Below are 13,323 nucleotides of genomic sequence, written 5' to 3' on the forward strand. Positions count from 1 at the left end.
GTAACCCCTACTGGACCTCAGTTTCAAGATGAACGAGCTGCAGATTGCCTTCTCCGGACATCCTGTCTCCCAACAACCCTTCGGTTTTGTTACTTTGTTATGTAACGTCGAACTCAGAAGTATTCCAGCTATATGGCGGCAGTCTGTAAATAATCCAGTCTTGACCAGACAAGCCAGTGATCAACAGCATGAGCATCGATATACGCAGTTGGGATACGATGACATGTGTCAACCAAGTCAGGGAGCCTGACCACCCGATCACGTTGCTCGCCCCTCACGGAATGCATGGGTTGCTGGAGACCAATTCTAACCCGGGCCTTCACGGGTTCCAACAGCACTACAGGAGCCCAGCAATGAAGAGCGAGACAATCATCCATTGGCAATCGGAGATGATGGCGCTTGGATGTAATCTTGTGTGTTTTAAATATGGGTCTGTTTCTGTGATTTGCTGACGTTTCAATTTCGGTCAGATACTTTAATTTTGACATGTCATCTGAGTGATTATTGCTCACATGCTGTTAGTCATTGTCATGTCAGACCACAGACTTCACGCCATGTTGACTGTGGTTATCTCAACACATACACTTGATTAGATTATTTCCTTAAAAGGTCATCAATAACATAGAGAAGCATACGCTCAAACATGGACGATGTGAACATGTCTGTTTACACTAGTGGTGGTCCGATTAATTAAAATAATCGAAGATAAGTCGCAGTGACTAAACGACCAAGCAATCGATTATGTTTTCTCATAATCGAATGCAAACAATTCTTGAAACACTTGTTTTCATAAACAATATTTTTCACAAGGTTGGTTTTGTCTGTTACATTTCATAAGCACTACAAGCTCGTTTCAAGTCATGATTGAATTTATCTTAAAGACTCCAAGAAATGTATGCTCCTGGCATACTAGTCATCCTTTAAAGAAGTGAAATTTTGCCAAAAACACCCCAAAAGAACTACATGTTTTTTCCTTATATTTATGTGCTTTAACAAACATTAATGACGCTAACCAATTTGTTTCGATGATTGATCGGTTGTAATAAACCAATCATCAATTATGAGATTTTAACCAATTCCCAACACTAGTGTACACACATTAATCAAGGGTTCTTTGTTCTGTTACGCCCATTAATGATTTTATGAGCACTTCAGTCAGTTTACCCTAATAGAGTTACCTCCCCCGGTGGGACTCTTCCGGAGAAGATAGACTTGTGATCCCTCACAACATGATGTCGTCTGCTTTCAGCAGCTCATATTTATAGGAACCAATTAACCAAGGTTAGACAATTACACAGTCCCCCCAGTGGAAGTTTTATTCCCTTTTATCTCTGTAAGGTTTTTGCCACTTTCACTATTACTTTTAGTCAGGAAATGAGCATTAAATGTAATTTTAAATGTTTTGAACTTGTTCTGTGTTTTGGCTCCATTAGCGGAGGTCACACATTTTTACTTCACTGAAAATATGATTTTATATTTGAATTCTCTCTTTATTAATTATTGATGTAGGAATCATTTCCATGAATTAAATGCATTCTTGTTTCATATTAGAATGTCTAAATAAGCTTAAACATTTTGTACAGTTTTATTTCAATGACCTTTTGAATTAGTCATTACTGATTTATCTAGCCACTATTGTAGAACTAATTCGAATCCATTTCAGTCTTTTATACAAGACTGAATAACTGGTTGTACATTCTTGCCATTAGGTGTGCTGTTATTTATCAACTTCAATATTTACGTTTAACTTCAACTAAAGATAGTTTGCATGGAACTAATGCGACTCAACACAACGCCAAATAGGGGGTCTCCTAATCTCAGGTACTCTGACACCGCCCACAGCCTCACTATTGTTTTACAACAAAGTACTCCTCATCTCGGGTGTCTTGGGCGCCAAGTAGGTACGCGTTTTATAAGTACCGCCATCTTCACTGGGACAATACCATGTCAGGGCATCTTGTACCTAAATATAGAATGTGACCTGGGCTGGGAGGGAACGTCTGTATTCAAAGCCTTGTAGGTGTGGTCAGGGTGAGTGTTCGGACATATGTCTGTGCCACACCTCCACGGTGTTCACTGTGTAGTGTTGTAGTCGGCCGTGTCTCCTGTCTGTATTCACGTAGTGTGGTGTCTCTGTACCTCCACGGTGTTCACTGTGTAGTGTTGTAGCTGTGTAGTGTTGTAGGCCGTGCATCTTGTACCACTGTCTGTATTCACGTAGTGTGGTGTCTCTGTACCACCACGGTGTTCACTGTGTAGTGTTGTAGTCGGTGTTCGTGCATCTTGTACCACTGTCTGTATTCACGTAGTGTGGTGTCTCTGTACCTCCACGGTGTTCACTGTGTAGTGTTGTAGTCGGCCGTGTCTCCTGTCTGTATTCACGTAGTGTGGTGTCTCTGTACCACCACGGTGTTCACTGTGTAGTGTTGTAGTAGGCCGTGTCTCCTGTCTGTATTCACGTAGTGTGGTGTCTCTGAACCTCCACGGTGTTCACTGTGTAGTGTTGTAGTAGGCAGTGCCTCTTCTATCACTGTCTGTATTCACGTAGTGTGGTGTCAGTGTACCACCACGGTGTTCACTGTGTAGTGTTGTAGTAGGCTGTGTCTCCTGTATCCCTGTCTGTCACGTAGTGTGGTGTCTGTACCACCACGGTGTTCACTGTGTAGTGTTGTAGTAGGCCGTGTCTCCTGTATCCCTGTCTGTATTCACGTAGTGTGGTGTCACTGTACCACCACGGTGTTCACTGTGTAGTGTTGTAGTAGGCTGTGTCTCCTGTATCCCTGTCTGTATTCACGCAGTGTGGTGTCTCTGTACCTCCACGGTGTTCACTGTGTAGTGTTGTAGTAGGCCGTGTCTCCTGTCTGTATTCACGTAGTGTGGTGTCTCTGTACCTCCACGGTGTTCACTGTGTAGTGTTGTAGTAGGCCGTGTCTCCTGTATCCCTGTCTGCATTCACGTAGTGTGGTGTCTCTGCACCCTCCACGGTGTTGACGTACTGCCTCGGAGCCATGGCGTATTGGTGATCGACGTCATCGTACGCTGATGTAGAGGCGTATACGTTTGTAGCTTGGGCATCTGAAACAAATAACACTTCAAATGTTACTTCAAGTACGGAGAGTATTTTATGACAAATTTCCGTTTACGTCACTCGTGTCCTAGCATGTTTAGTGTACAAAGCATTCTTGTGTTTTTGACTGTCTAAGTCATTCTCATTCTTGTTTTTTTGTGATAACATCATGCATGTAACACCTATAACAAGGCATGTTCCACACCTTTGGTCTTGTTCTTGTTGTGCGTCCACAGGGCGACGACAACGACAGTGACGACGCTGCCGAACACAGCACCGCCAACAGTTCCAGCTGCTACGTAGACGCCACTGGGGGAGGTAACACACGCTGTAAATGGGAAACAACAGTCACTATCCTGGGTCAAAATTCGAATTTTGTTAGGGCTCGGGGCTCACGCTACCAGAACAGAGTCGGAATTACAATCAGTGAACGGTTTCCCAACACGTGGACACAAATATCTCCCCGAATCTGTTGTCGTGCTCTATGAATGAATACTACAGACATTAATGACCATAACAGTGTTAAACTGAGTAGATGTAACATTGCTCAAACATACTACACAATCTAAACAATAAACATAAAACAACATGGTAATCGTTTAAGTGTATATACTTTATTATTATAATGTATGCAATTTTAAACAATGTGAAAACGTATCACTCCAGTTGTTTTAAGTCATTGCATATGTTTAACTGGTCAACTACACAATATGGAACAGTATATGTAACTCTGGTTAAAGTTATACAACATTCTCGGTGTCTTCAATGATGGTCAGTTCTGTGACAATCTTGTAGGTTGAGCTCCTGATTTCAGAAGAGATATTGATAACTTTTAACAATTGATTCACTTTTCTAGTACTTTTTCTGTTATTATTATATGCCACATTTCTTTAGCGCCCTATATGACCTACTTCCAGATCACTCTAAGGCGCATCACAAGTTGTTTTCCCCTCGATTATTGGATGTCAGTCTCAAACGTCACATTACATTATCAATCGCAACTCCCTGGGGCATCATACAACTCTTGCAGCCACTAGGCGCACCGAGTTAATGTGACTTTCGCATCCTTACTAGGTACCCATTCACAGCTGGGTGGACTGGGACACATAGTCACAGTACTTTGTCCAAGTTTACTGCACATTGCTGCACTCGCAACTAAGTGTTTGAACGTATTCATGTGGCCACCATCTGGTCATATACCACCGGATTGGGTTGTTTAAGTACTGTACACTAAGGGTTGTGACAACACTGAGAGACTCTGCACACAGAGTTGTGCACTGTACACTAGGGGTTGTGACAACACTGAGAGGTTCTCACTACACTGAGAGAGTCTGCCGGTCACAGGTTGGCACTGAAAGAGTCTGCACACAGATACTGTACCGGGGTTGTCAAGCTCGTTGGATCACTAGCCTCGCGCCTTAGACAGCTCGCCCACCACGCCCACGAAATATGTTTTGTTTTACTTGTCCAGCAGATCTGGGTTTTATCTGAAGGTAAAGCCAGCGTCCGTTACGAGCCTACCTGGACATTGCTGTGTCGTTGTCACAGGGGGAGTACTGATGGACATACTAGTGTCACCTGGGGAAACTGTTGACGCAGACGATGATGATGTTGTGGTTGTTGTAGAAACTGTAGAAACTGATGCAGAGTGTGTTGACTGGTGAACAGTCACATCTGAAGCAAAGGGGACAAGTTAATAAGTACCAAAAGGTTAAAACTTTCCGTCTTAGGCACATTCTGTTAGAGAGCGAATGAGTGAGTGGTTTACGTCATTAAAGGCACAATGTCACACAATAGTTTGGCCTATATTATATATACTACAAACAAAAAGTATGGGAACACCCTACAATTTGATAGTTATATATAAACCTAAACGTGGTGAGGTCATTCATACTCTAAGGTAAATGCAACGTTTTGTGTGCTTAATGGGTACTTTGAACGACATGTTGGAAAAACATGCAGTGAAGCAACTGATTCAATATTCTTAGAGGTTCAGTGTAATGACTCATTGTCAAAAACAGCGAAAAACAAGGGTGCTAAAACACACCAACACCGTGTTTGATTCATAGGTCCAAACACAGCAGCCTAGTGCATGTGGAAGTCAGACAGACAGACAGACGGCGGGGGGGGGAAAGAGAGAAAGAGAGGAGAAGAAGAGAGTGTGTGTGTGTGTGTGTGTGTGCGTGTGTGTGTGTGTGTGTGTGTGTGTGTGTGTGTGTGTGTGTGTGTGTGTGTGTGTGTGTGTGTGTGTGTGTGTGTGTGTGTGTGTGTGTGTGAGAGAGAGCATCCTAGGGCTGATATTTTTCCCTAATTTGTGTACGCCAGCTACGTATATACCGCTAGCTAAGTATATACCGCTGACCAATCAGCGTGGTCCGTCTGTAAAATACACAGCAGCTGCTCATCCATTCTGTTATTCAAAATGTTGGTGACCTAGGCAGTTCCGATATTCCAGGACAGTGTCACAGTATGCACTCTCTTCTCTTATTTATCTCTGAAATAACGTTCTTTGATGTCAGCGTCTAAATCGCGTACTTTATATTACACATCTCTATCCCCCTGAAAGTAAACCTGTGTATACATGTAGCAATGACACAACACCCTGTAATCACTGTGTCGTTTATATTGACAGTAAACGAGTCGAGAGTACACATGTAACGGATACTGATCAGGTGCAAAGGTATGTATTCTCTCCAAGCGGAAAAGGGCCCTCATTCCTATAAATACTTTGATATGTTGACCTAATGTGAATGCCAGAATACCTTCGAAATATTCCAGAATAATGCACCAAGGAGTGAGTGAGTGAGTATGGTTTTACGCCACTTTTAGCAATATTCCAGCAATATCACGGCGAGGGACACCAGACATGGGCTTCACATATTGTACCTATGTGGGAAACCGAACCCTGGTCTTCGGCGTGACGAGCGGGCGCTCTGGCCACTAAGCTACCCCACCGGCCCTTGTACAAAGGAAGTGAGATGTAGGGATTTGTCCCGGTCAGTGTCACCATCCTCATCTTGATTCATAGGTCCAAACACAGCAGCCTAGTGCAAGTGGAAGTCAGACAGACAAACAGACACGGGGGGGGGAGAGAGAAAGAAGAGAGAGAGTGTGTGTGTGTGTGTATGTGTGTGCGTGTGCGTGCGTGTGTGTGCGCGTGCGTGCATGTGTGTGTGTGTGAGAGCATCCTAGGGCTGATATTTTTCCCTAATTTGTGTATGCCAGCTACGTATATACCGCTAGCTAAGTATATACCGCTGGCTACGTATATACCGCCACTGATGACCTCTCCTGGTACACACACACTGCACATTTTGAATAAAAAAGTACTAGCAGTGCATCAACTAACAAAATCCTCTGGCACAAAGATTCCTAAAACCAAATATGTGATAGCAAAGTCTTTTAGTACAGCCTGGATCCTTCAGTCATAGCACATGGCTTGTATGCATTTACTTTCCACTTTCGCCTTCATCTTCATCTTATGTATTTGACACATTATCGGATAGGGTTCCCACCTGTTCCTGTGATTTCCTGAACTGTTCTGTGGGTAATTATGTTGTTAAAATCATTAATCAACCTCACTGCATGAATGAAAGCAGTTTCATTTGATTCATTTGACATGCATGTGAAGCAGTATAAAAGCATTCGTGTGGCATACATGTAAAAACGCCTATCGCATCCTGTCACACTCATTAACCTTTGAAGTAATTTTGCACTTAATATGCAAATTTTGTGATCTAAACAGTTTGCCTGGAATATAATTCTGTCAACAATAAGAAAACATTCAGCCTTGCTTTGCATTTGTTTGCCAAAATGCTTGTAAAAAGTAGCCCTTCACGCAAAATCTAAAAGTCGCTCCATAAGGGAAATATTTGCAAAAATACAAATTTTTTCCTTCAGCATTTCCATGAATCCAACATTTTGAAATCCTGTGGTAACATTATTAATCAATATATTGTAAAAAGAGTTCATTGTATGGATGGAGAATGATAAATAAAACATTTTTTTTTAAATTTGGATTTTGCACTCATTGACCTTTGACCCCAATTTGTGACCTAATTAGGCATTTTTGAGCTTAGCAAACAACAGATTCGTATTCAGCACGAAAAACTACCCTAGAAAATGCTATTTGCTGGCTTTTACTCAAAAATGCCTCATGCATCATTAAACTCCACATTTCTTAGAAATGTGACGAGACGATAAGCGGGTGAGTTGTGACAGGCGCTGACAGTCTAAGGGAGATAACTTTAGCTACCTGAAGTTAGAATTAATGCAGACACTATCAGTGAGTTGGGATATATGCACGGCAACTGGTAAGTAAATCTACATTATTGAAGCAGTTTTGTACATCTCACCAGGATATCTGGTGGTTTCAGATTATGTTGATGTACAGATATTGTAGAAACAGCCGTTTTGCGTCTGGTTACAGAATGTATGTTGTAACAGGCTGTGCTGAAGACTGATCTTTCAGTTGGGGGAATGTCCAAACTGATGCATGTCTTGGGTGTTTATTTTGTTGTCGACCAACGGCTTGGTGCTGACAAATCTAATGATGCAATGTTGTTGCTGATAATGAACAAAGAAAACACAGCGCCTCACATATCGCCATCGTATTGCTCGTCTGTCTGTCGAAAGCATCCCAACACTGCCACCTGAATCCATTGTCTAGGGCGGAGTTGATCCTGAGAGTCACATTGTGTTGTGTGACATCACAGCTCACATTGACACGACCTGACAGAATCCTGTCGAAGATGTAACTGTTGCCTACACTGGGACTGGTGGAACTTTGTTTTGTGGTGAAGACTGGTGATACACCATCTCTGTTCCACTGTCTATCTTGTCCCCCAGTTGTGTTACTGCTGCAGATCAGGGTGAACAGTTCTCCGTCTGTCACTGTCATGGGGGAACTTGTCAGCACTAAAGAACCTGATAAAAATCGCACATGAAAAAAGATATCACAATCTTATTAAACCCGGGGACAAAAATAAGTTAGTAAGTATAATGTGATGTACAAAAGATAAGGATTGCTCGTATGGATCCTTCAGTCATAGCACATGGCTTGTATGCATTTACTTTCCACTTTCGCCTTCATCTTCATACTATGTATTTGACACATTATCGGATAGGGTTCCCACCTGTTCCTGTGATTTCCTGAACTGTTCTGTGGGTAATTATGTTGTTAAAATCATTAATCAACCTCACTGCATGAATGAAAGCAGTTTCATTTGATTCATTTGACATGCATGTGAAGCAGAATAAAAGCATTCGTGTGGCATACATGTAAAAACGCCTTTGAAGTAATTATGAACTTCATATGCAAATTTTGTTATCTAAACAGTTTGCCTGGAATATAATTCTGTCAACAATAAGAAAACATTCAGCCTTGCTTTGCATTTGTTTGCCAAAATGCTTGTAAAAAGTAGCCCTTCACGCAAAATCTAAAAGTCGCTCCATAAGGGAAATATTTGCAAAAATACAAATTTTTTCCTTCAGCATTTCCATGAATCCAACATTTTGAAATCCTGTGGTAACATTATTAATCAATATATTGTAAAAAGAGTTCATTGTATGGATGGAGAATGATAAATAAAACATTTTTTTTTAAATTTGGATTTTGCACTCATTGACCTTTGACCCCAATTTGTGACCTAATTAGGCATTTTTGAGCTTAGCAAACAACAGATTCGTATTCAGCACGAAAAACTACCCTAGAAAATGCTATTTGCTGGCTTTTACTCAAAAATGCCTCATGCATCATTAAACTCCACATTTCTTAGAAATGTGACGAGACGATAAGCGGGTGAGTTGTGACAGGCGCTGACAGTCTAAGGGAGATAACTTTAGCTACCTGAAGTTAGAATTAATGCAGACACTATCAGTGAGTTGGGATATATGCACGGCAACTGGTAAGTAGTAAATCTACATTATTGAAGCAGTTTTGTACATCTCACCAGGATATCTGGTGGTTTCAGATTATGTTGATGTACAGATATTGTAGAAACAGCCGTTTTGCGTCTGGTTACAGAATGTATGTTGTAACAGGCTGTGCTGAAGATTGATCTATCAGTTGGGGGAATGTCCAAACTGATGCATGTCTTGGGTGTTTATTTTGTTGTCGACCAACGGCTTGGTGCTGACAAATCTAATGATGCAATGTTGTTGCTGATAATGAACAAAGAAAACACAGCGCCTCACATATCGCCATCGTATTGCTCGTCTGACTGTCAAAATGATCCACACACTGCCACCTGGATCCATTGTCTACGGCGGAGTTGATCCTGAGAGTCACATTGTGTTGTGTGGCATTACAGCTCACATTGACACGACCTGACAGATACCTGTCGAAGATGTAACTGTTGCCTACACTGGGACTGGTGGAACTTTGTTTTGTGGTGAAGACTGGTGATACACCATCTCTGTTCCACTGTCTATCTTGTCCCCCAGTTGTGTTACTGCTGCAGATCAGGGTGAACAGTTCTCCGTCTGTCGCTGTCATGGGGGAACTTGTCAGCACTAAAGAACCTGATAAAAATCGCACATGAAAAAAGATATCACAATCTTATTAAACCCGGGGACAAAAATAAGTTAGTAAGTATAATGTGATGTACAAAAGATAAGGATTGCTCGTATGCTGTTCTGCATTACAAGTAAAGACATTTTTCCATGCCGTTAATGTCATCCCATATGAACGACTGTCTTTTTTAGTCTTCCTAATTGAAGGTTATTTCACCTTCTCGAATGTTTCTGAGTACATAGACATTCTTTCAATATTGAGAAGTAACTACTAATAACATGCTGATGAATTCATAGCTGCAGAGCTAAAGTGAGTGAGTGAGTTTAATTTTACGCCGCACTCAGCAATATTCCAGCTATATCGCGGCAATCTGTAAATAATCCAGTCTGGACCATACAATCCAGTAATCAACAGCACGAGCATCGACCTGTGCAACTGGGAACCGATGACATGTGTCAACCAAGTCAGCGAGCCTGACCAGCTGATCCCGTCAGTCGCCTCTTACGACAAGAATATGCATGGGTTACTGAAGGTTCATTCTGACCCGCATCTTACACGGGTTTGCAGCGCTAAAGACGTTGATTTAGTTTTCTGTTACATTAAATCCGAATCGGGATTCGAACCCACTGCCCTCAGAAAGTACTCAATGATGTATTCCGAAATACAGCATGTGTTACATCTGACCACTTTCTGAAAGGCACTGTGTATTGCATCACCGTTGTTGTGAGTCACATTAACACGACACTGCAAACATTGGATTGGAAGACTATTCTGCATGAAGAACATATGCACAAGAGTAAGTAGTTTATATTACGATACTAGTATCAGGTAGCTAACTGCATATGTCAGGAAAATACTAGTCCGTTTAACGAACACCCACCTACGTGTTCTGTGAAACCAACGAATGTCAGTAGCATCAGTCGTGAAATCCGATACATGACCATCCTACAGTCAGTGTGGTCCGTCTGTAAAATACACAGCAGTTGCTCATCCATTCTGTTATTCTACATATTGGTGACCTTAGCAGTTCCGATATTCCAGGACAGTGTCACAGTATGCAATCTCTTCTCTTATTTATCTCTGAAATAACGTTCTTTGATGTCAGCGTCTAAATCGCGTACTTTATATTACACATCTCTATCTCCCTGAGAGTAAACCTGTGTATACATGTAGCAATGACACAACACCCTGTAATCACTGTGCCGTTTATATTGACAGTAAACGAGTCGTGTGTACTCATGTAACGGATACTGATCAGGTGCAAAGGTATGTATTTTCTGCAAGTGAAAAAAAGCCCTCACTCCTATAAATACTTTGATACGTTGACCTAATGTGAATGCCAGAATACCTTCGAAATATTCCAGAATAATGCACCAAGGAGTGACTGAGTGAGTATGGTTTTACGCCACTTTTAGCAATATTCCAGCAATATCACGGCGAGGGACACCAGACACGGGCTTCACACATTGTACCTATGTGGGGAACCGAACCCGGGTCTTCGGCGTGACAAGCGGGCGCTCTGGCCACTAAGCTACCCCACCGCCCCTTGTACAAAGGTAGTGAGATGTAGAGATTTGTCCGGGTCAGTGTCACCATCCTCATCTAGCACTGCAGCACTAAAGGAACTAAAGGAACCCCGCAATGAAGACAATCATCCATTGGCAATCGGAGATGATGGCGCTTGGATGTAATCTTGTGTGTTTTAAATATGGGTCTGTTTCTGGGATTTGCTGACGTTTCAATTTCGGTCAGATACTTTAATTTTGACATGTCATCTGAGTGATTATTGCTCACATGCTGTTTGTCATTGTCATGTCAGACCACAGACTTAACGCCATGTTGACTGTGGTTATCTCAACACATACACTCGATTAGATTATTTCGTTTAAAGGTCATCAATAAGATAGAGAAGCATACGCTCAAACATGGACAATGTGAACATGTCTGTGCACACACATTAATCAAGGGTTCTTTGTTCTGTTACGCCCATTAATGATTTTATGAGCACTTCATTCAGTTTACCCTAATAGAGTTACCTCCCCCGGTGGAACTCTTCCGGAGGTGATAGACTTGTGATCCCTCACAACATGATGTCGTCTGCTTTCAGCAGCTCATATTTGGGGTAATTAACCAAGAATAGGCAATTACACAGTCCCCACAGTGGGAGTTTCATTCCCATTTATCTCTGTAAGGTTTTTGCCACTTTCACTATTACTTTTAGTCAGGAAATGAGCATTAAATGTAATTTGAATTTGTTCTGTGTTTTGGCTCTATTAGCAGAGGTCACACATTTTTACTTCACTGAAAATATGATTTTATATTTGAATTCTCTCTTTATTAATTCTTGATGTAGGAATCATTTCCATCAATTAAATGCATTCTTGTTCATATTAGAACGTCTAAATTAGCTTAAACATTTTGTACAGTTTTATTTCAATGACCTTATGAATTATCAAGTCATTACTGATTTATCTAGCCACTATTGTAGAACTAATTCGATCTTTTTATGTCCATTTCAGTCTTTTAGTACATTCTTGCTATTAGGTGTGCTGTTATGACTTCAATATTTACGTTTAACTTCAACCAAAGATAGTTCAAGTGCATATGTAACAGCTGCGATCACTCAACACAACGCCAAATAGGGCGGGTCTCCTAATCTCAGGTCCATTCTGACGCCGCCCACAGCCCTCGCGGTGCATTGCTCGGTTTCCCCAGACGCATCAGCAAGTTTATACCTTGGGAAGTGATGTCAATGTGACGGCAAGGGAAGAAATATTATCGTTATAACACTGCACTGAAATAGAGGATAATGTCAGTTACGACTTAAAACCGAGAGCATCGTCACCGTCAGTAAGATGAAATAACTATCATCTAACACTATTGTTTTACAACAAAGATCAACAATATTACTCCTCACATATCGGGTGTCTTGGGCCAGGTACATGTTTTATAAGTACAGCAGTTTTATAAGTACAGCCGTTTTATAAGTGCCGCCATTTTATAAGTACAGTCGTTTTATAAGTGCCGCCATTTTATAAGTACAGCCGTTTTATAAGTACCGCCGTTTTATAAGTACAGCCGTTTTATAAGTACAGCCGTTTTATAAGTACAGCCGTTCTATAAGTACCGCCGTTTTATAAGTACAGCCGTTTTATAAGTACAACCGTTTTATAAGTACTGCCGTTTTATAAGTGCAGACGTTTTATAAGTACAGACGTTTTATAAGTACCACCGTTTTCACTGGTATAAGACAATACCATGTCAGGGATACCAGGAATGAGCTTCAGACAACGTACCTAAACATAGAATGTGACCTGGGCGTGGGAGGGAACGCTTTAACCACTCGGCCACCTCACCGCCGGACCAAACCACCAAAGCCTTGACACCAGATGAAAGGTGTGGATTCGAGGGTCTAAGAGATCAGTTCGGACATATGTACCCAAGTAGCGTCTGCCACATCTGGCCTACTAGTGTCATGTAGGGATGAACGTCGTTGTTTTCTGATGCTACACTCATGTTCCAGAAGTTCAGGTAATACACATAGTGTGGTGTCTCTGTACCTCCACGGTGTTCACTGTGTAGTGTTGTAGCAGGCCGTGCATCTTGTACCACTGTCTGTATTCACGTAGTGTGGTGTCTCTGTACCTCCACGGTGTTCACTGTGTAGTGTTGTAGTAGGTCGTGCATCTTGTACCACTGTCTGTATTCACGTAGTGTGGTGTCACTGTACCACCACGGTGAT

The 13,323-nt window shown here is 41.7% G+C and overlaps 1 protein-coding gene across 3 annotated transcripts in view; it reads right to left on the reverse strand.

The window, feature by feature from the left end:
* Nucleotides 1-2,897: 2,897 nt before the first annotated feature.
* LOC124287222 overlaps nt 2,898-13,323 on the reverse strand; it is a 53,487-nt gene continuing 43,061 nt past the window's right edge. Inside the window, exons 2-6 of one of the 3 annotated variants that reach the window (XM_046723729.1) lie at nt 10,462-10,546; nt 9,263-9,589; nt 4,589-4,741; nt 3,273-3,395; nt 2,898-3,075 (exon numbers count right to left, since the gene is read on the reverse strand). In XM_046723729.1, the coding sequence (XP_046579685.1) occupies nt 2,903-3,075; nt 3,273-3,395; nt 4,589-4,741; nt 9,263-9,589; nt 10,462-10,525 (840 nt within the window). In that variant the 5' untranslated portion in view covers nt 10,526-10,546 and the 3' untranslated portion in view covers nt 2,898-2,902. Of the gene's footprint in view, nt 3,076-3,272; nt 3,396-4,588; nt 4,742-7,666; nt 7,993-9,262; nt 9,590-10,461; nt 10,547-13,323 lie in introns of those variants that run through there. The other 2 variants (XM_046723724.1, XM_046723738.1) reach the window with 2 other exon arrangements.

The sequence above is a fragment of the Haliotis rubra genome, unplaced genomic scaffold (assembly GCF_003918875.1).
Source record: "Haliotis rubra isolate DU_JTF1 unplaced genomic scaffold, ASM391887v1 Scf1106, whole genome shotgun sequence".
In the NCBI taxonomy this organism is placed as follows: domain Eukaryota; kingdom Metazoa; phylum Mollusca; class Gastropoda; order Lepetellida; family Haliotidae; genus Haliotis; species Haliotis rubra.